Here is a 13,666-nt window from a genome sequence, read left to right on the forward strand (position 1 = left end):
GATAATGGAAGGATGGGAATTTCGGCCAAGAATACCTCAGCTCTTACAAAAGCTGCTATTACATCACCATTACAAATTGAATACTAAAACAGATGGAGCACAGGGTTTTGGATTCTTCTCTGAACGATTCACCTGTTACAAACTGACAAGCAAAGAGTTTGCCAGCAAGACAAAAGATCTTTTATATTCTAGTAAATGCTTGTTCTGCTTAGACATTAAGCAATCCAGACAGAGGAACTGCTTCATCTTATGAAATTGGAGGTATTGGGAAAGCTCAAAACATGTCCCAACAGTGGACTATGAAGAAGATGGAAAATAGATAATACATACTTCTTTGTGAGGGATAGGTGTTGTTAGAGCATGTCACAGTTATAGATACAATTAGATAACACATTACACACACTCTGTGGAAACTGCAACAGTGGAGTTTGGAGACCAAAACCTAGAGGCTGGCATGCAAAGCATATGAGATTGTTTTTCAGGTTTTGTGGACCTTTTGCTGGCTGTCTTAGAACTAGGACAAATAAGGTCAGCACATTTATTGCTTCTTACTTTATTCTTTCAGCTTGAAAGTGTCCTGTGAAGGCTAAGCACTCATATTCTGTATTTCTAGAAACACTTTGAAGCTGGGTGATAAAAACAAGGTAGACGCTAGTATTTCAGAGAGAGAAGGAAGCTGTAAGACTTCTGTTTCTTTGCTGGTGCGGTTTCGTATACTGTAGCTTGGAGATGACTTGAAAATGTTCATCCTGTTGGCTACTAGTGTATGTCCTCATGCTCAGACAAGGCAATCAATGAGATCAGGGGAGGTGCAAGTGCCAGTGTTGTACTGCTGAGCAATGTCAGAGTCAAAAAATGGTAATTAAAGAAAAGATTTTCACCTTTAGAGTACCTACACCTATTTTCTAAGTTAATTTAAAGAATATCCTTTCCCTATGAAAAGACGCAATTAAAAAAATTAAACACCAAAAAACACAGAGAAACCAAAAACAACAACAGAAAAGCCTACTATCCACTAAATGCCAGTGGGTGCATGCAGTAATTATGAGAGATGGCAAAATATTGATTTCTGGTTAGAAAAAGAAATTACCTGTTCACTTCTTTGTCTTCAACAGCTGCTTTTGGAAATGGGTTAGGATCCATTTCTAATATGACAAAATGCTGTATGAAATCCCAAATTAACAAGGAACACAGTCACAATGAAACTAGAAAGTTGTCTTCAACAGCAACAGCACATAGGCCCTTGCCAATGATTGGTTTTGATTTTCATGCATGGGAGGAAATATTACCTCTACTTCGTGCAGGCAGACAGCTGCTTCCCATATCTGTCACCAGATAGGAGGTAACACCTTGTCTGTCTTTGGCATTTGGTGTTATCAGAGAGCTTTATCCAGTAGCTGTGGGATAAGAAAGAGATCATTTTCACTGCCACATGGAAAGATGGCATATTGTGGGGACTAGCAGACACAAAATGCAAGCTAATGAACATGATCTGCTACCATAGCCACCATGCAGCACAGACAGGGACACCTCAGGTTCAAAATGAATTCCAGGTGTGCAACAGGAACAGATTTTATCCCATGGCAGGGGAATGGCAGATGCCTGAATTGCTCAGGGGCCTTGAGACAAGTCTGAGCAAAGGCTTTTGGTACAGCTGCAAAGAAAGGTCACACTTTGGAGAGAGGAAGGGCTTTATGGTTCATTTTTTTGGTTTGGTTTTTTTTTTTAATCATCTTATGTGCTACTTTATACGAACATCAATTCACAATTTAGAGTTATTTGTACAGGCTTTTTGACAGCATAGCAAAAGTAGTCAGGATGTGAGAATTAAAAGGAATTTTTGCTTAATAATGAAAGCATAATTAGTATGATTTTCATAGGTTTTATGTATCTTTGCACATCCTTGATGAAAGAGGGGTTGTTTTATCTGAAATTTATTTGAATTTTGCAGTGTATTTGCAATGCTACACTTAGTTCCTGTTGACGTTGACTTCAGCAGAGTTAGTTAGACATGCATGGAACTTTAGAAACCATCCTGTACCTCGGTACTGCTCTTTACAGTAGTATTTACAATGCCTCACACTGAGTAAAAGCTGGGGGTCAGATCTTTCCCTGATGCAAGTTATCAGCATAATTCAGTTTGGAATTGTTTACTCTGTCATTGTGTGTGTCTTTTATTCTTTTTGATCTTTTTATGCATCTATAACCATAGGGCTGGGATTTATACGATGGGACTCCCTCTGTCATTCTGTGGGATTTTTCACTCTGCAGACACTCCAAAGCTTTGAAGGACTTCAGATCTTGAGCAAAATGATTTCACTGATGTGTCCCAGGAGAGATTGTTGACTAGTTTGTAGATATAATTTTATGACAATGGATTGTATTTGGAGTTAATGTTTATGCACCATATGGTACATTGTCAAGTTTCATTGTAGTTATGAAGATCTTAATAAAGTGGAGTAAAAAACCAAAAATATATATTTAGGCCCAGTCTGTTTTCAAGAAAAGTAACTAGTGCCTCTAGATTTTTCCTTTTAACTTAAATTTGCCCAGAAAGTATAACAACAGGTAATAGTAGGACTGTTCTGGGCCAGAGATAAAACATAGGAAGTTCTGGAAGTAGTACAGAAATATTTAGGACTATAATTATGCAGCCTGTTTAGAGATAACTAACTCAAGTACTGCAAGCATTAGGATTTCTAAAATCATAGAGTCACAGAATCACAGAATGGGTGAGGCCAGAAGGGACCACAATGGTCATCTGGTCCAATCTCCCTGCTCCAGCAGGGTCATCCTAGAGCACGTGGCACAAGATTGCAGCCAGACAGTTCTTTCACATCTCCTGTAGGGAGACTCCACAACTTCTCTGGGAAATCTGTTCCAGTGCTCAGTCATCTGCACAGTAAAGAAGTTCCTCCTCATGTTCAGGTGGAACTTCCTGTGCATGTTTCTGCCCATTGCCACTGTGGTGTTGCATGGCACCACTGAGCAGAACCTGGATCCATTCTCTTGGCACTCTCCCTTCAGATATGTATAGACATTGATGAGGTCCCCTCTCAGTCCTTCTTGAGACTGAGCAGGCCCAGCTCCCTCAGCCCTCCCCATGCCAGAAGTTGGCTCCTTGTAAGAGAGGTGCTCCAGTCCATTGATCATCTTGATTGCCCTCCGCTGGATCTGCTCCAGGAGTTCCATGTCTTTCTTGTACTCAGAAGCCCAGAACTGGAAGCAGCATTTCAAGACATAACCTCACTAGGGCTGAAAGGGAGACAAGTAGGGCATTAATCTCTTAAGAAATGTTAGTTCCTGGATCAGCAGAGCCTCCATTCCTGGCAGGTGGTGTGTCTGGTGCAGAATACAGCCTACAGCTGCTTACTGACTGGTGGTCCTGTGAGCTTATTACAAAGGTGTCTTATGTCAAAGGAGCAAGCAAATGAGGGTACAGAAGCCCTAAGAACTAATCTGTGAATACATAAAAGAATAATCCATTTCATGGTGGGTAAAAAACTGCACAGTACTCCCACCTCCACCTTGGTTTAAAATATCAAAATTGAGAAATTCAAGACACAAAGTAAATAGCTCATTTGGAGAATTCTTTTAGTCAAATTTAATTTCTTCTTACTATGGTCATTACCAATTTGTTTAGTTTATTTTGCAAAATACTGTGGGCAAAATCTTTAAATGTGTCATTAAACTCAGAAATAATTTTCCTTATCATATTCCTAGTGCAGTGCATGTGCTGCTAAGAAATGTGACATATTTGAAGCATTTACTTAAGAAGTATCCCATGAATTTGTGTAGTCATGTACAGAGAAAATGGAATGGGGAGTTTAACACTGGTTGCCTCTCTTCCCCACTTTCTCAGTGTAATACTCCAAAAGAATTGCCTGCCATGAGCCATGAGCCTGCATGGATTCCACTAAGGTCTGTAGCATTCTACAAGAGTGCTGAGTTCACACAGCAAAATCCATTGCAAGGACCAGGCATAAAAGATATAAGCATGTAATTAATTTTATGAATGCAAATAGTCCACTGACTTTCTGGGGGGGGTCACTTGCTCATTGTGGTGAGTACAGTAAGCACGTCAGTAAAACTTTTCAAGTCTGAGCTTTTTGACTATAAAATCCTTGGCATTTATATAAATATGTATTGAGCACAATACATTTCAATCCCAGTGGAACTCTCTGGGTGCCCATATGGTCATTCAAACTATTAATGTTTTTATCCTTTTGTTGGAAGTGTTGTTCTCTTCAGAATTAACAAGATAAATGGGTCACTTGTGAGAAATGCCAGAAGCTGGTCCTGGCACTTATTTCATTTTTCTTTTCATCTTTGCCCAGAATTAGCTATTCAATTAAGAATAACTTAATTATGGAACAAATATGTGCTGGGGAGGGGGGAATATCTGTAGAATTGGAGCATGAAGAGTAGTTCACACTTGGAATATGGCTACTTTAATTTGCAATATGGACTAAAAGAGAAATTAACATTTTTATTGGTGAACTCTTTTTTGTTTAGAACAATTAGGTAGTTCCTTTGTACCATGTATAGACCACAAGTAGCACAAAGATCAATCAAATCTTCATGGGTCTTTATGAAGCCAAAAGTTGTATTTGTAACTGCTGACTGACAAGAAAAAAGGATTTTCAGTAATGTTTGCAATGCAAGAACAGAGAAAATAACCTAAACAACCGGGCTGATAATCAAATATTCATCACAAAAGCTGGGGCAAGAAAAGCATTCACTTTGGGTCAGGGATATAAACTGTACAGATTCACCTAAATGTTTTACCATAGAGTACACATCTTTGAGAAACAAAATAAAACATTTAAGTTATTCTTGAAAACTAAAGCACCCTCTGCAGAAATCTCACAGATTTTGGTCATGTAGTTTTCCCAGGCTCAGTAATTTTTGCGTCTCAGCAAGGAAAACAAGATTTCCCTCTCTTTACTGCCTTCAAATCCTATGCACATCCCCATGCTGAGTCATGAAATTTGTTTCTGTAATATATTTCAAACAGCAAGCAGAGGCTTATCAATTCCATCTTTGCAGATTTCCTTAAGAATGCACTTTGAAGGGCTCGAAGAAACAATTTGCATTAAGGGAACATTAAAAGTTCAGTTCTGCCTCACTCAGTAATGCCAAGTAACCCTTCCTGTATGATGGCTGCCCCTGATTCCCTGCAAGGAACAGAATCTGCCTCCAAGCCTGAGCCATCCATCTGTGGCAAAAAACCACCGTGGACCATTTAAGTCTAGAGACCTCACCAAGCTGATACACCCCAAGCACCTGGATCTTAGCCTAACCAAGTGTTGTGTCTACAGCTGAAGTGACCCTGTACTCATCCATCACACTCATCTGGTGAAGAAGCCATCTGCGTGAGTCCTCTGAGAGACTCAGTCACCCTTAACTGGCCTTAACTGTAGCTCAGCCATCACCTGTGCTACCACTCAGTTCAAACCCTAAATGCATGTGAGTGCCTTTTTACACCACTGAGAAATGCGTTCTTTGCCCTGCAGGCCTTGCAGATGCAGAAGCCAAGAGCACACACCTGGGGTTGGTGACACTGCGGGAAAAGGGACGCAGACAAATCAGCAGCACCTCAGGCCAGGAGTTAACAGAGGCCTTTTTCATCCCTTTAATACCAGCTGAGAACCTGAGACAGAAAACAATGTCATTCTCCTTCAGTCTCTGAGAGGAACCACTGTGGACTAAATATTGTTACTAATGGTATCAATTTGCCCTTAGACAAGGAGCAAAATGCAACTATGAATTGCTTGCTCATGATTTTGGAAAGGCATGAGAAACCAGAAACTTTGCTATTAATAAAGGAAAAAAAAAACTCTGTTCCACTTCAGTACTACTGCTTTCTTCCATTTCTATAAGAATATATGACCATGTCACCATGGGCTGGCAGTAAATGGGGAAATTACTGGTACTCAAGGAAAGAACATCCTTTTACGAGACTTTACATTACTTAATGGCAAGTTTCCTGACAGTTGCCATATCCCAGAATAAGATTGCATTGGGAATAAGAAATGTTCTTAGGGATATTGCTGCCAGGAACCACTGAGTTGTACACTATTTTCAAGAAAGGTTCCTCATGGAACTGCACATTCAGATGTCAAAAGCTGCTGTTCTCACAGAAAGCCTGAAGCATTTATATTGCTCCTCTTGACCTTTTTTTCACTGCTTTTACTTACCTTGTTTCTTGTTGGTTTAACACACATGTGGATGAAAAGCATCCTGATGACCTGATTTCTTTTGCTATTGTCTCATTACAGGTACACTGGTAACTCTGCAAGTTCATTTAACAATGTCTTGATACCTTGCCTAAGCACTGTTGATCCTTGATGGCTGAACCTAATTGCAGGAGACACCTGGCACCATTAGTTTTGAATCTGTGCTTTGAGAATTCACTTACAAATACAATTCTGATTGCCACAGGAATTTGTCCATTGTGTTGTATCACCTCTTTGCCACATAAACAAAAATGCAACTGATCTGTGCAGTAGGTGAAGTTTCTTAAAGCAAAAACTCCTGGTAGGACCTTAGCTGCTGGATCATAGCCTGCCCCCAGTTACTCTTCCAATTGCAGGGTGTATTCCCTCAAATTATATTGGGAGGTTGTGGGAAGTTCTTTCCCACATTTATTCATCAGCAAAATGTGGGTTGTAAATAATGTCCCCCTGACTTTGCTGAGAAGAATTTGTTGTTTGAAACATGCCACGACCATGGTGGACATACTTATGAGTGGAGGGCTTTACCTCCTTTCCCCAGTGTTGAGGTGTATTGGAAGTTTGGAGCAAAGGCCCCACAGGACAAAGAGAGGCAAGCCCTGCACACAAAGTTCTTGGACTCCTGTGGCTCTGGGCAACCCGCAGGGACTGTGAGCCACCTCCCTGCCTCTCACAAACAGCTGCCAACTTCTTCATGAAGTGACAGACACACAGAGATTACGGTGGTCCTTCTGGGCTTGTACTGCTTAGGTAAATCCCAATTCTTTAGCTTTGCAGACAGTAAACCCTAAAATATTATGTAGCCAGTGTCTAAACAACAAGCAATTCTGGACATTGCTCTGCTTAGAAGGATTTTACCATGTTCTGTGCTTATAGTTTTGACTTTCTTTCTCACATCTATTAAGGCTTAGGTTGTAAGCTTTTTCAAGGTAAAGGACTCATTAGTTTGCCATACTTCACAACTGTATAGGCTAGTGGCACTGTGTGGTCATACTTCTGGGCTTTATAATTGGAAACATTTTGTGTAGAAATTAGTCTTAGGGGGTCATTTTGTCTCTACTCCCCCTGTGGACATTAGTTCCAGACTTACGCTGCCATTTTCAGATTTCAGCCAACTTTTGGATTATTTTTTAAATTTCTGTTTCAGAAGATTTCTAAGTGTACCCAGTTCTCCAGTTGTAAAAACCTTTATGCCGGGAATTCACAACCACACTCTTCTTCTCTCTTAAAAACTTTGCATTGTCTCAGGCATTACTTTAAAGTCATGCAGCTGTCTAAAATACTTGTTATTATTTTGAAATCTTCCAAAGATTTCAGTTGGAAATATTTGACAGACATCTCCTGGTACATTTATTTCCACAGGATAAAACAATTAACTAAGCCTAAACACCTAAGTGTAGAACAGCAGTAAAAGGAAGTGTGAACTACTGGCTCAAGACTCAGGGCTCCACATGCCTTTCTTAATTAGTCTGTTTGTCATGAAAAAAGAAGTGTTCTTTAAAGCAACAGCAAAAATACTGTACCAGCAGAGGATGTATGGAGTGTTTTGATAGAGTAACTTGTGTGCAGTAGTAGATCATGAAGTTCAGCAAAATGGTGAAGAAAAGGTTTGCTATAATACATAGCCTGGACTAAGGTTACCAACTAAACTGACTTCATGACAAGACCCTAGACTGATAAGAAAGTGCCCTTTGATAGAGGTCATTATTCCTTTGCCTAAACAGGTCTTTAAGGACTGTGAAAGGAAAAAATGTGTTAGCATGACTTGCTTGGACATACAGTATGTGGCCATCAGCACTGTGAAATATTTTGTGGGTTATAAAATCATTAACTGACCATTCAAATTCTAGAAATGTTGCAATCAGTTCCTCAGAGAGGAGGCAACAGAGTATGAAACCTGAATTCAAGCAACAGAGGGGCTGAAAGAATAAAGTCAGAAATAACTTTAGCTTCCAGAAATTATACTCAAGGTTTGCAATATAGTAATAAAATCTGTATTTATGTAGACATGTGTGCATGGATGTGTGTGTAATGGCAATGGCATAGTTTCCAAACAGAAAGATGATTGCCAAATATTGTTCTCCAGCTATCATAATTTTCCAGAGTGAACTGGTTTTAAATATTCTCTAAGGACTTCTGGTCATAAATATTTCTAAAAAAATGTCAATCAATATTATAAAGCAACCCTACAACTAAATTAGCAAAGTCAAGAACTCATACTTATTGACTAAACCCTGATATGACTCGTACCTGAGGCTCCAGGTCTTCAGCTTATATGGCAATGGTATTTCTGTTTCCAAAAGTTGTTTATCCTATCTTACATTTCTTATATAGAGGATTAAATACTTTATAGCATATTTACCTATTGAGAAAACTCATTTGCTTTGAGGAAAAAGGCATCCTCTTACAAATTTCCTTTAACTTTACAGGATACTGCATTTCTGAGAACCAGGCTCTCTTCTGGACATTTCAAAGGACTACACAGAGGACCTACTTTATTCTCAAGGGACCCAAGTTACTGTGTTTGGACTTTCAAGTCAGTCCTAGTATACGGATGTGGACTTCAGGTAGAATGAGCAATGCAAAGAACTTGTTTGGACTTGGTGTCTCCTTGTATTTTTGGGGACTGATGGACCTTACTACAACTGTGCTGTCAGGAAGTGCCAGGCCCCTCACTGAAGGGCAAGAAGACAACCTGTCAGACAAGTTGCATCAGCGTATGAAGAGGAGCTGGGTGTGGAACCAGTTTTTTGTTCTGGAGGAATACACAGGAACTGACCCTCTCTATGTCGGGAAGGTAAGATCCGCAGTGGGAGGATGTCTGTAAGAGTGTATCCATCTGTGTATCTGCAGATTGTGGTGAAACACGGAATGTTTAATCCAGTGCCTTTGCCTTCGTTCTTGCAGTGACTTCATCCACATTAATTTCACTTCTGCTCCCAAGAGCTTTTGCCCCATGTCACCTTTGTTTGGAAAGAATTTCTGTTTCAAGGGGCTGTCAATATATTTGCCTATTTCAAAGAGACCTGCTGCATCAATCATCATCTGCAATTTGAGGTAGTGTTAGAAAATCTGCAGCAATTTTTCCAGGGACTCCTACAATGTCAAGGCAAAGCAAGGTTACATTGACATATAAGGATTAGGAAAGAAAGGAAGAGTTTCTGATTGTGCTTCAGTCCATGATCAAGTGAGCTAGAAGCTGCAATTCAAAATCAAATTAAATAGCCAGTTTCCCTTTAAAACTGCCATTTTAGGTTTTGTTTTCTGTAAATCTTCAGGGTCAGAGTATCTTCTGGCTTACCACATCTTGACTGCAGGTTAATTTTATTGTCTACAGAGAAGTTGCTCCAGATCTAGAAGGGTAGATGGACACCTCATTAAATCCAACTATGAAGGGTCCTATTTTTGGATCCCTTATGCCCCAAGAGCCTACCCATCAGTACAGATATGTGTAAAATATATTCCTGAGCTCATTATATACATATACTTGGTAATATTTTGCATTTACTTTTCTGTATCTCCTTGTGGAAGAAGTTGATGGAAATCAGACCAGTGATGTCTGCTGTCACAATCTGTCTCACCATAGCCATCCTCCTTTTTTTGTTTTTAAAGACCCTGAATCACTGACACTGTATTAACCTGTTACTCAAAGTTTTATGGTCAGCATCAAGTGTGCTTCTATGCTACACCAAGGTGACAAATCTGGACAAAAATGTGGAGAGACTTAAGTGTTTGAACAATACAACCAAGATTTACATGTCTAGAATATCAGATACAGCTATGACAAGTGGAGACTACACATAGGTGTATATGAAAAATAACTTAGAAAGGATGTCAGAAAATAATTCCTTCACATTTCATTGCTTACTTTTATGAGATATAGGCTCTGTTTTTCCTTCCAAGCTATCCTTCTGCGAGAGAAAAAAAAAAATTTCATATCCAGAGGCCCAGTTTGGACTCATATTTATCATTCTACAGCCCCATAGAGCTAAACTGTGCTCTCAGTCACACAAATATAAATCAAAATGGATCTGCAGGCTTCAGAAGACCTCCTCCTGATTTAGCCCTGCATGACTGACAGCAAGATGTGCTCTCCTTCCTCCTACAGCAATGGCATTACTAGTGATTGCCTCCAGATGAGACCTCATTAGTCTTCATTCATCTGTGCACCTAGCTTTTCAGGTCCTGAGATCTCTATTGATTAAAGAAATTAATACCTGTTTTCAGGCAATTCCCAGCTTCAGAACAAGGGCCAGACTTATTATTCCACATTCTCAGTTACATCTGAAATTACTTCAGGCTTCCACTTGTGAGCCAAATCTTAGGTAAAACACATATGCGGAGAAACCAGCTCATCTTTTAGACCTGGTGTTGTCATTAGGAGCACGCACATTTGGCACAATCAGCAGCACTCCTGAGCTTGCCACCGTGCAGCTTTGCCCAAGGGAAGGACACCAGGACACCAGGATGGCTCCTCATGGCCTGTGCCCACCCCTCTGAAGCCCAAGCTGCCATCAGGGAGCTCCTCCAAGGCTGCCTGGGCACTGGCTGTGTCACACCAGGATGCACAAGGGCTAATTAGCGCCCAGGGTTAACAGGGCCAATTAGTCCCACGCTCTGCTGAGCTGACAGGGCTGGTCCCTCGGAAGGCCTCCGAACTCGGCAGCGCTCCGTGCAGTCCCGGCTCCAGGGAGCTCTGCTGCCAAAAGGGGCCCATGGGGCTCACACATTCTGTGGTGTCCCAGCCCCATCAGGTGTGTGGAGCCAGCCGAGCTGGGACGGGGCTGTGGGGCTCTGTGGGGCTCTGTGAGGCTCTGTGGGGCTCTGTGGGGCTCTGTGAGGCTCTGTAAGGCAGAGGCTTCCCCTCGCCTCGCCCAGCCAGAGGCACAGGCGCTCCGAAGAGGCAGCAGCCTCCCACAGCTCATCGCCTGCCTGCATTTGTGCTGCCTGAGTCTTAGGGATCCTTTCCTTAGGAAAGGGGTCAGCTGTGGGGTGAATTAATTGTTCTGGCAGACTAGAAGTTTTTCAGCCCGAGTCACCCCAGGCTGATTCAAAAATAGCTCTGGTAAAGGCTTGCACGGAGTGGGGCATGCAAGGGCTTTCAGTCTGCTGCTGGCTGCTCACACCAGCCCTCCAAAACAGCCCTGGGTCCCATACCAGGCCAGGCAGGGCCTCTTCCAACTGATACCACCCACAACATCCTGAAATATCCTCATAGCCAGGCCTTGCTTTTATCCATCTGCTCTCTCTAAGCCTCTATCAGAAAGAGAGAGAAAGCACAGCACAAAGCCAGTTGTACAGCTGGTTCTGGCTGGTTCTGTGTGATTGGAGCAACCAAAAACGCACCTTGACTTGAACCACGGGTCCAGGCTTGCCTTATATGATTTCCAAGGCTGCTGTGATTCTGTGAACTTCCCTAGACAGCTGTTAAGGCAAGGTGCAAAATGTGTTCTGAGAGAGAAATGAAAGAAACTTCCTGACGTGAAGCCAGTACAATTTTTGCTTTTCTCCAGTGCTCATGATAGTGATTTAAAGTACTTCAGCTTCAGAGGGTTCCTGGTGCGGTCACAGATAAATACAAGGCTTCAGTTTTCCTAGAGGTGGCCATTATTGGCTAATAGGATGAACCAGGGAAACCAAAGCCCCTTCATTTGCTACAGCAGGTATTTTCCACATTCAATGAGCAGCCTACACTGTGTCAGTAATTGAACTGGGGACACACTTCACCATTTTGCCATGTTGGAAACTCCCTAACCCTGTTTCAAAGAAGCATATGAATCACAGCAGCTGAATAAATGAGTAAAATGCAGACTATCAATGTACATCAACCCCACTCAGTCATGCATCCTTACAAAAATCCCCTGCAGGTGCTACCTCCCTGGAAGCAGAGAAGGGAGAAGCACATCAAGGATGGAGTCACAGACTGCTTAGCAGAGCTGTGTGGATTCTCCCCTGAGCTGCTCACTGCAGCGTTCCTTTTTTCCACATGCCCTTTGCCAGGAAATGTGTCATTCCAATGCAGGTGTAACATCCTTATTTTTTTGTACTATACTCATCAAAAGAAGCAACGCAGGTTGACACAGTTAAAAATTTCTCAGGAGTTATCAGCTTTATTCCTCCAATAACCCCTTCCTTAATATGGAGGAGAAAGTAAAAATTAATTCCTCCTACTCCGTATCAACCACATGGCAGCACAATTTATTGCACTACCCATAAAACAAACCCAACTTAAAACTAGATCACCTTTCCAACACAGTGACTTTTACACTCCAAACTAGAACATCCTGATATTAGATTTGGTGTGAACTTCAGTCCCTTCAGACACCAAATTCTTTCAGATTTATTGCACTCTGACAGTATTATGTCTTTTTGTCTTTTACACTCTTTTTTGCTTTGTCTTGAAAAAGCAGGTTATACAAGAAGCTGTAAAAGTGCTGCTAGCATTTCTTACTGCTTAGCCTTGGTTGAGACCCAGTGTTTCTAACAAATCACAGCTAGACAGAGACCCTCTTGTACTCCCAAATTCTTAATAGCATGCCATGTCCACTCCTTGTTTGCTCCCTTCACAACTGCATTTATTCCAAATAGGGCTCTGGACAGAAGGTGTAATTTAACTGATGAGTTTGATTCATTGTTTGCTTCTAAGTATTCTGAAAATTCCTGAACACCGACTGCTATTTGAAAAAATGCTTCTTTTTTTCTTTCTCTTTTCTTCCTTCTTTTTCTCCTTCTTCTTCATTTTCTTTTCCTGTTCCCATTCCCTTTTTCTTTTCCCATTTTCTTTTTTCCTTGTTTCTAATTTTTTCCTTTTTCTCTTTATTTTCTGTTTCATTTGTGCCTTTTGACCTTGAATTTGACTTTGCCTTCCTCTTTCTTTTTTTTTTTTTTCTTTTTCCTCAATTAATGATGACTTGCTGGTGTTCCAAAACTCATTTTCTTCCATCAGGCCCAACTCTAATTCCCCAATCAGGTCTAACATCTGTATCTGTCTCAGCAGCTGCATTCTTTCACTGATGCACTAATGCACTAAAACAAATGCCCAAGATGTAGCTTAGTGGTCCTGAATCAATTTGAAAAGCTATAATGTGCCCTCCTTCTGGAATTATCCTGTTTACTAGCTCCTACAGTGATAATCTCTGAGTTATGGATGTTTCGGGTAAGTCATGACAGCCATTGTCTTTTTTTAAATTAATCACAAGATGGTGTTTCCTGAAGATACACCAGTTTGCAGTCCTGGTGCCTGCATGGGAATTAATACAGATGGCAGCCATTTAAATTTAACTGTTTACCACTGCCAAATTTTTCTGGACTTGTTCTTCCACCATTCAGTTAATACATCATCTGAGAGCTGCCAGTTTTTCTCCAAAATATTGATGTTTCTCAGATGCAGTAGTCACTGCAGGGATGGAGGCAGAGGAGGAAAGTGGCCT

General features: G+C 41.1%; 1 protein-coding gene across 2 annotated transcripts in view; it reads left to right on the forward strand.

Annotated features, from left to right (window-relative positions):
* The window catches only part of CDH20 (cadherin 20), a 119,907-nt gene that overhangs the window by 72,721 nt on the left and 33,520 nt on the right, over positions 1-13,666 (forward strand). For both annotated transcript variants that reach the window (XM_002199225.6, XM_030265390.4), the window contains exon 2: positions 8,666-9,033. In XM_002199225.6, the coding sequence (XP_002199261.1) occupies positions 8,791-9,033 (243 nt within the window). In that variant the 5' untranslated portion in view covers positions 8,666-8,790. The remainder of the gene's footprint in view (positions 1-8,665; positions 9,034-13,666) is intronic.

Source organism: Taeniopygia guttata, chromosome 2 (assembly GCF_048771995.1).
Source record: "Taeniopygia guttata chromosome 2, bTaeGut7.mat, whole genome shotgun sequence".
In the NCBI taxonomy this organism is placed as follows: domain Eukaryota; kingdom Metazoa; phylum Chordata; class Aves; order Passeriformes; family Estrildidae; genus Taeniopygia; species Taeniopygia guttata.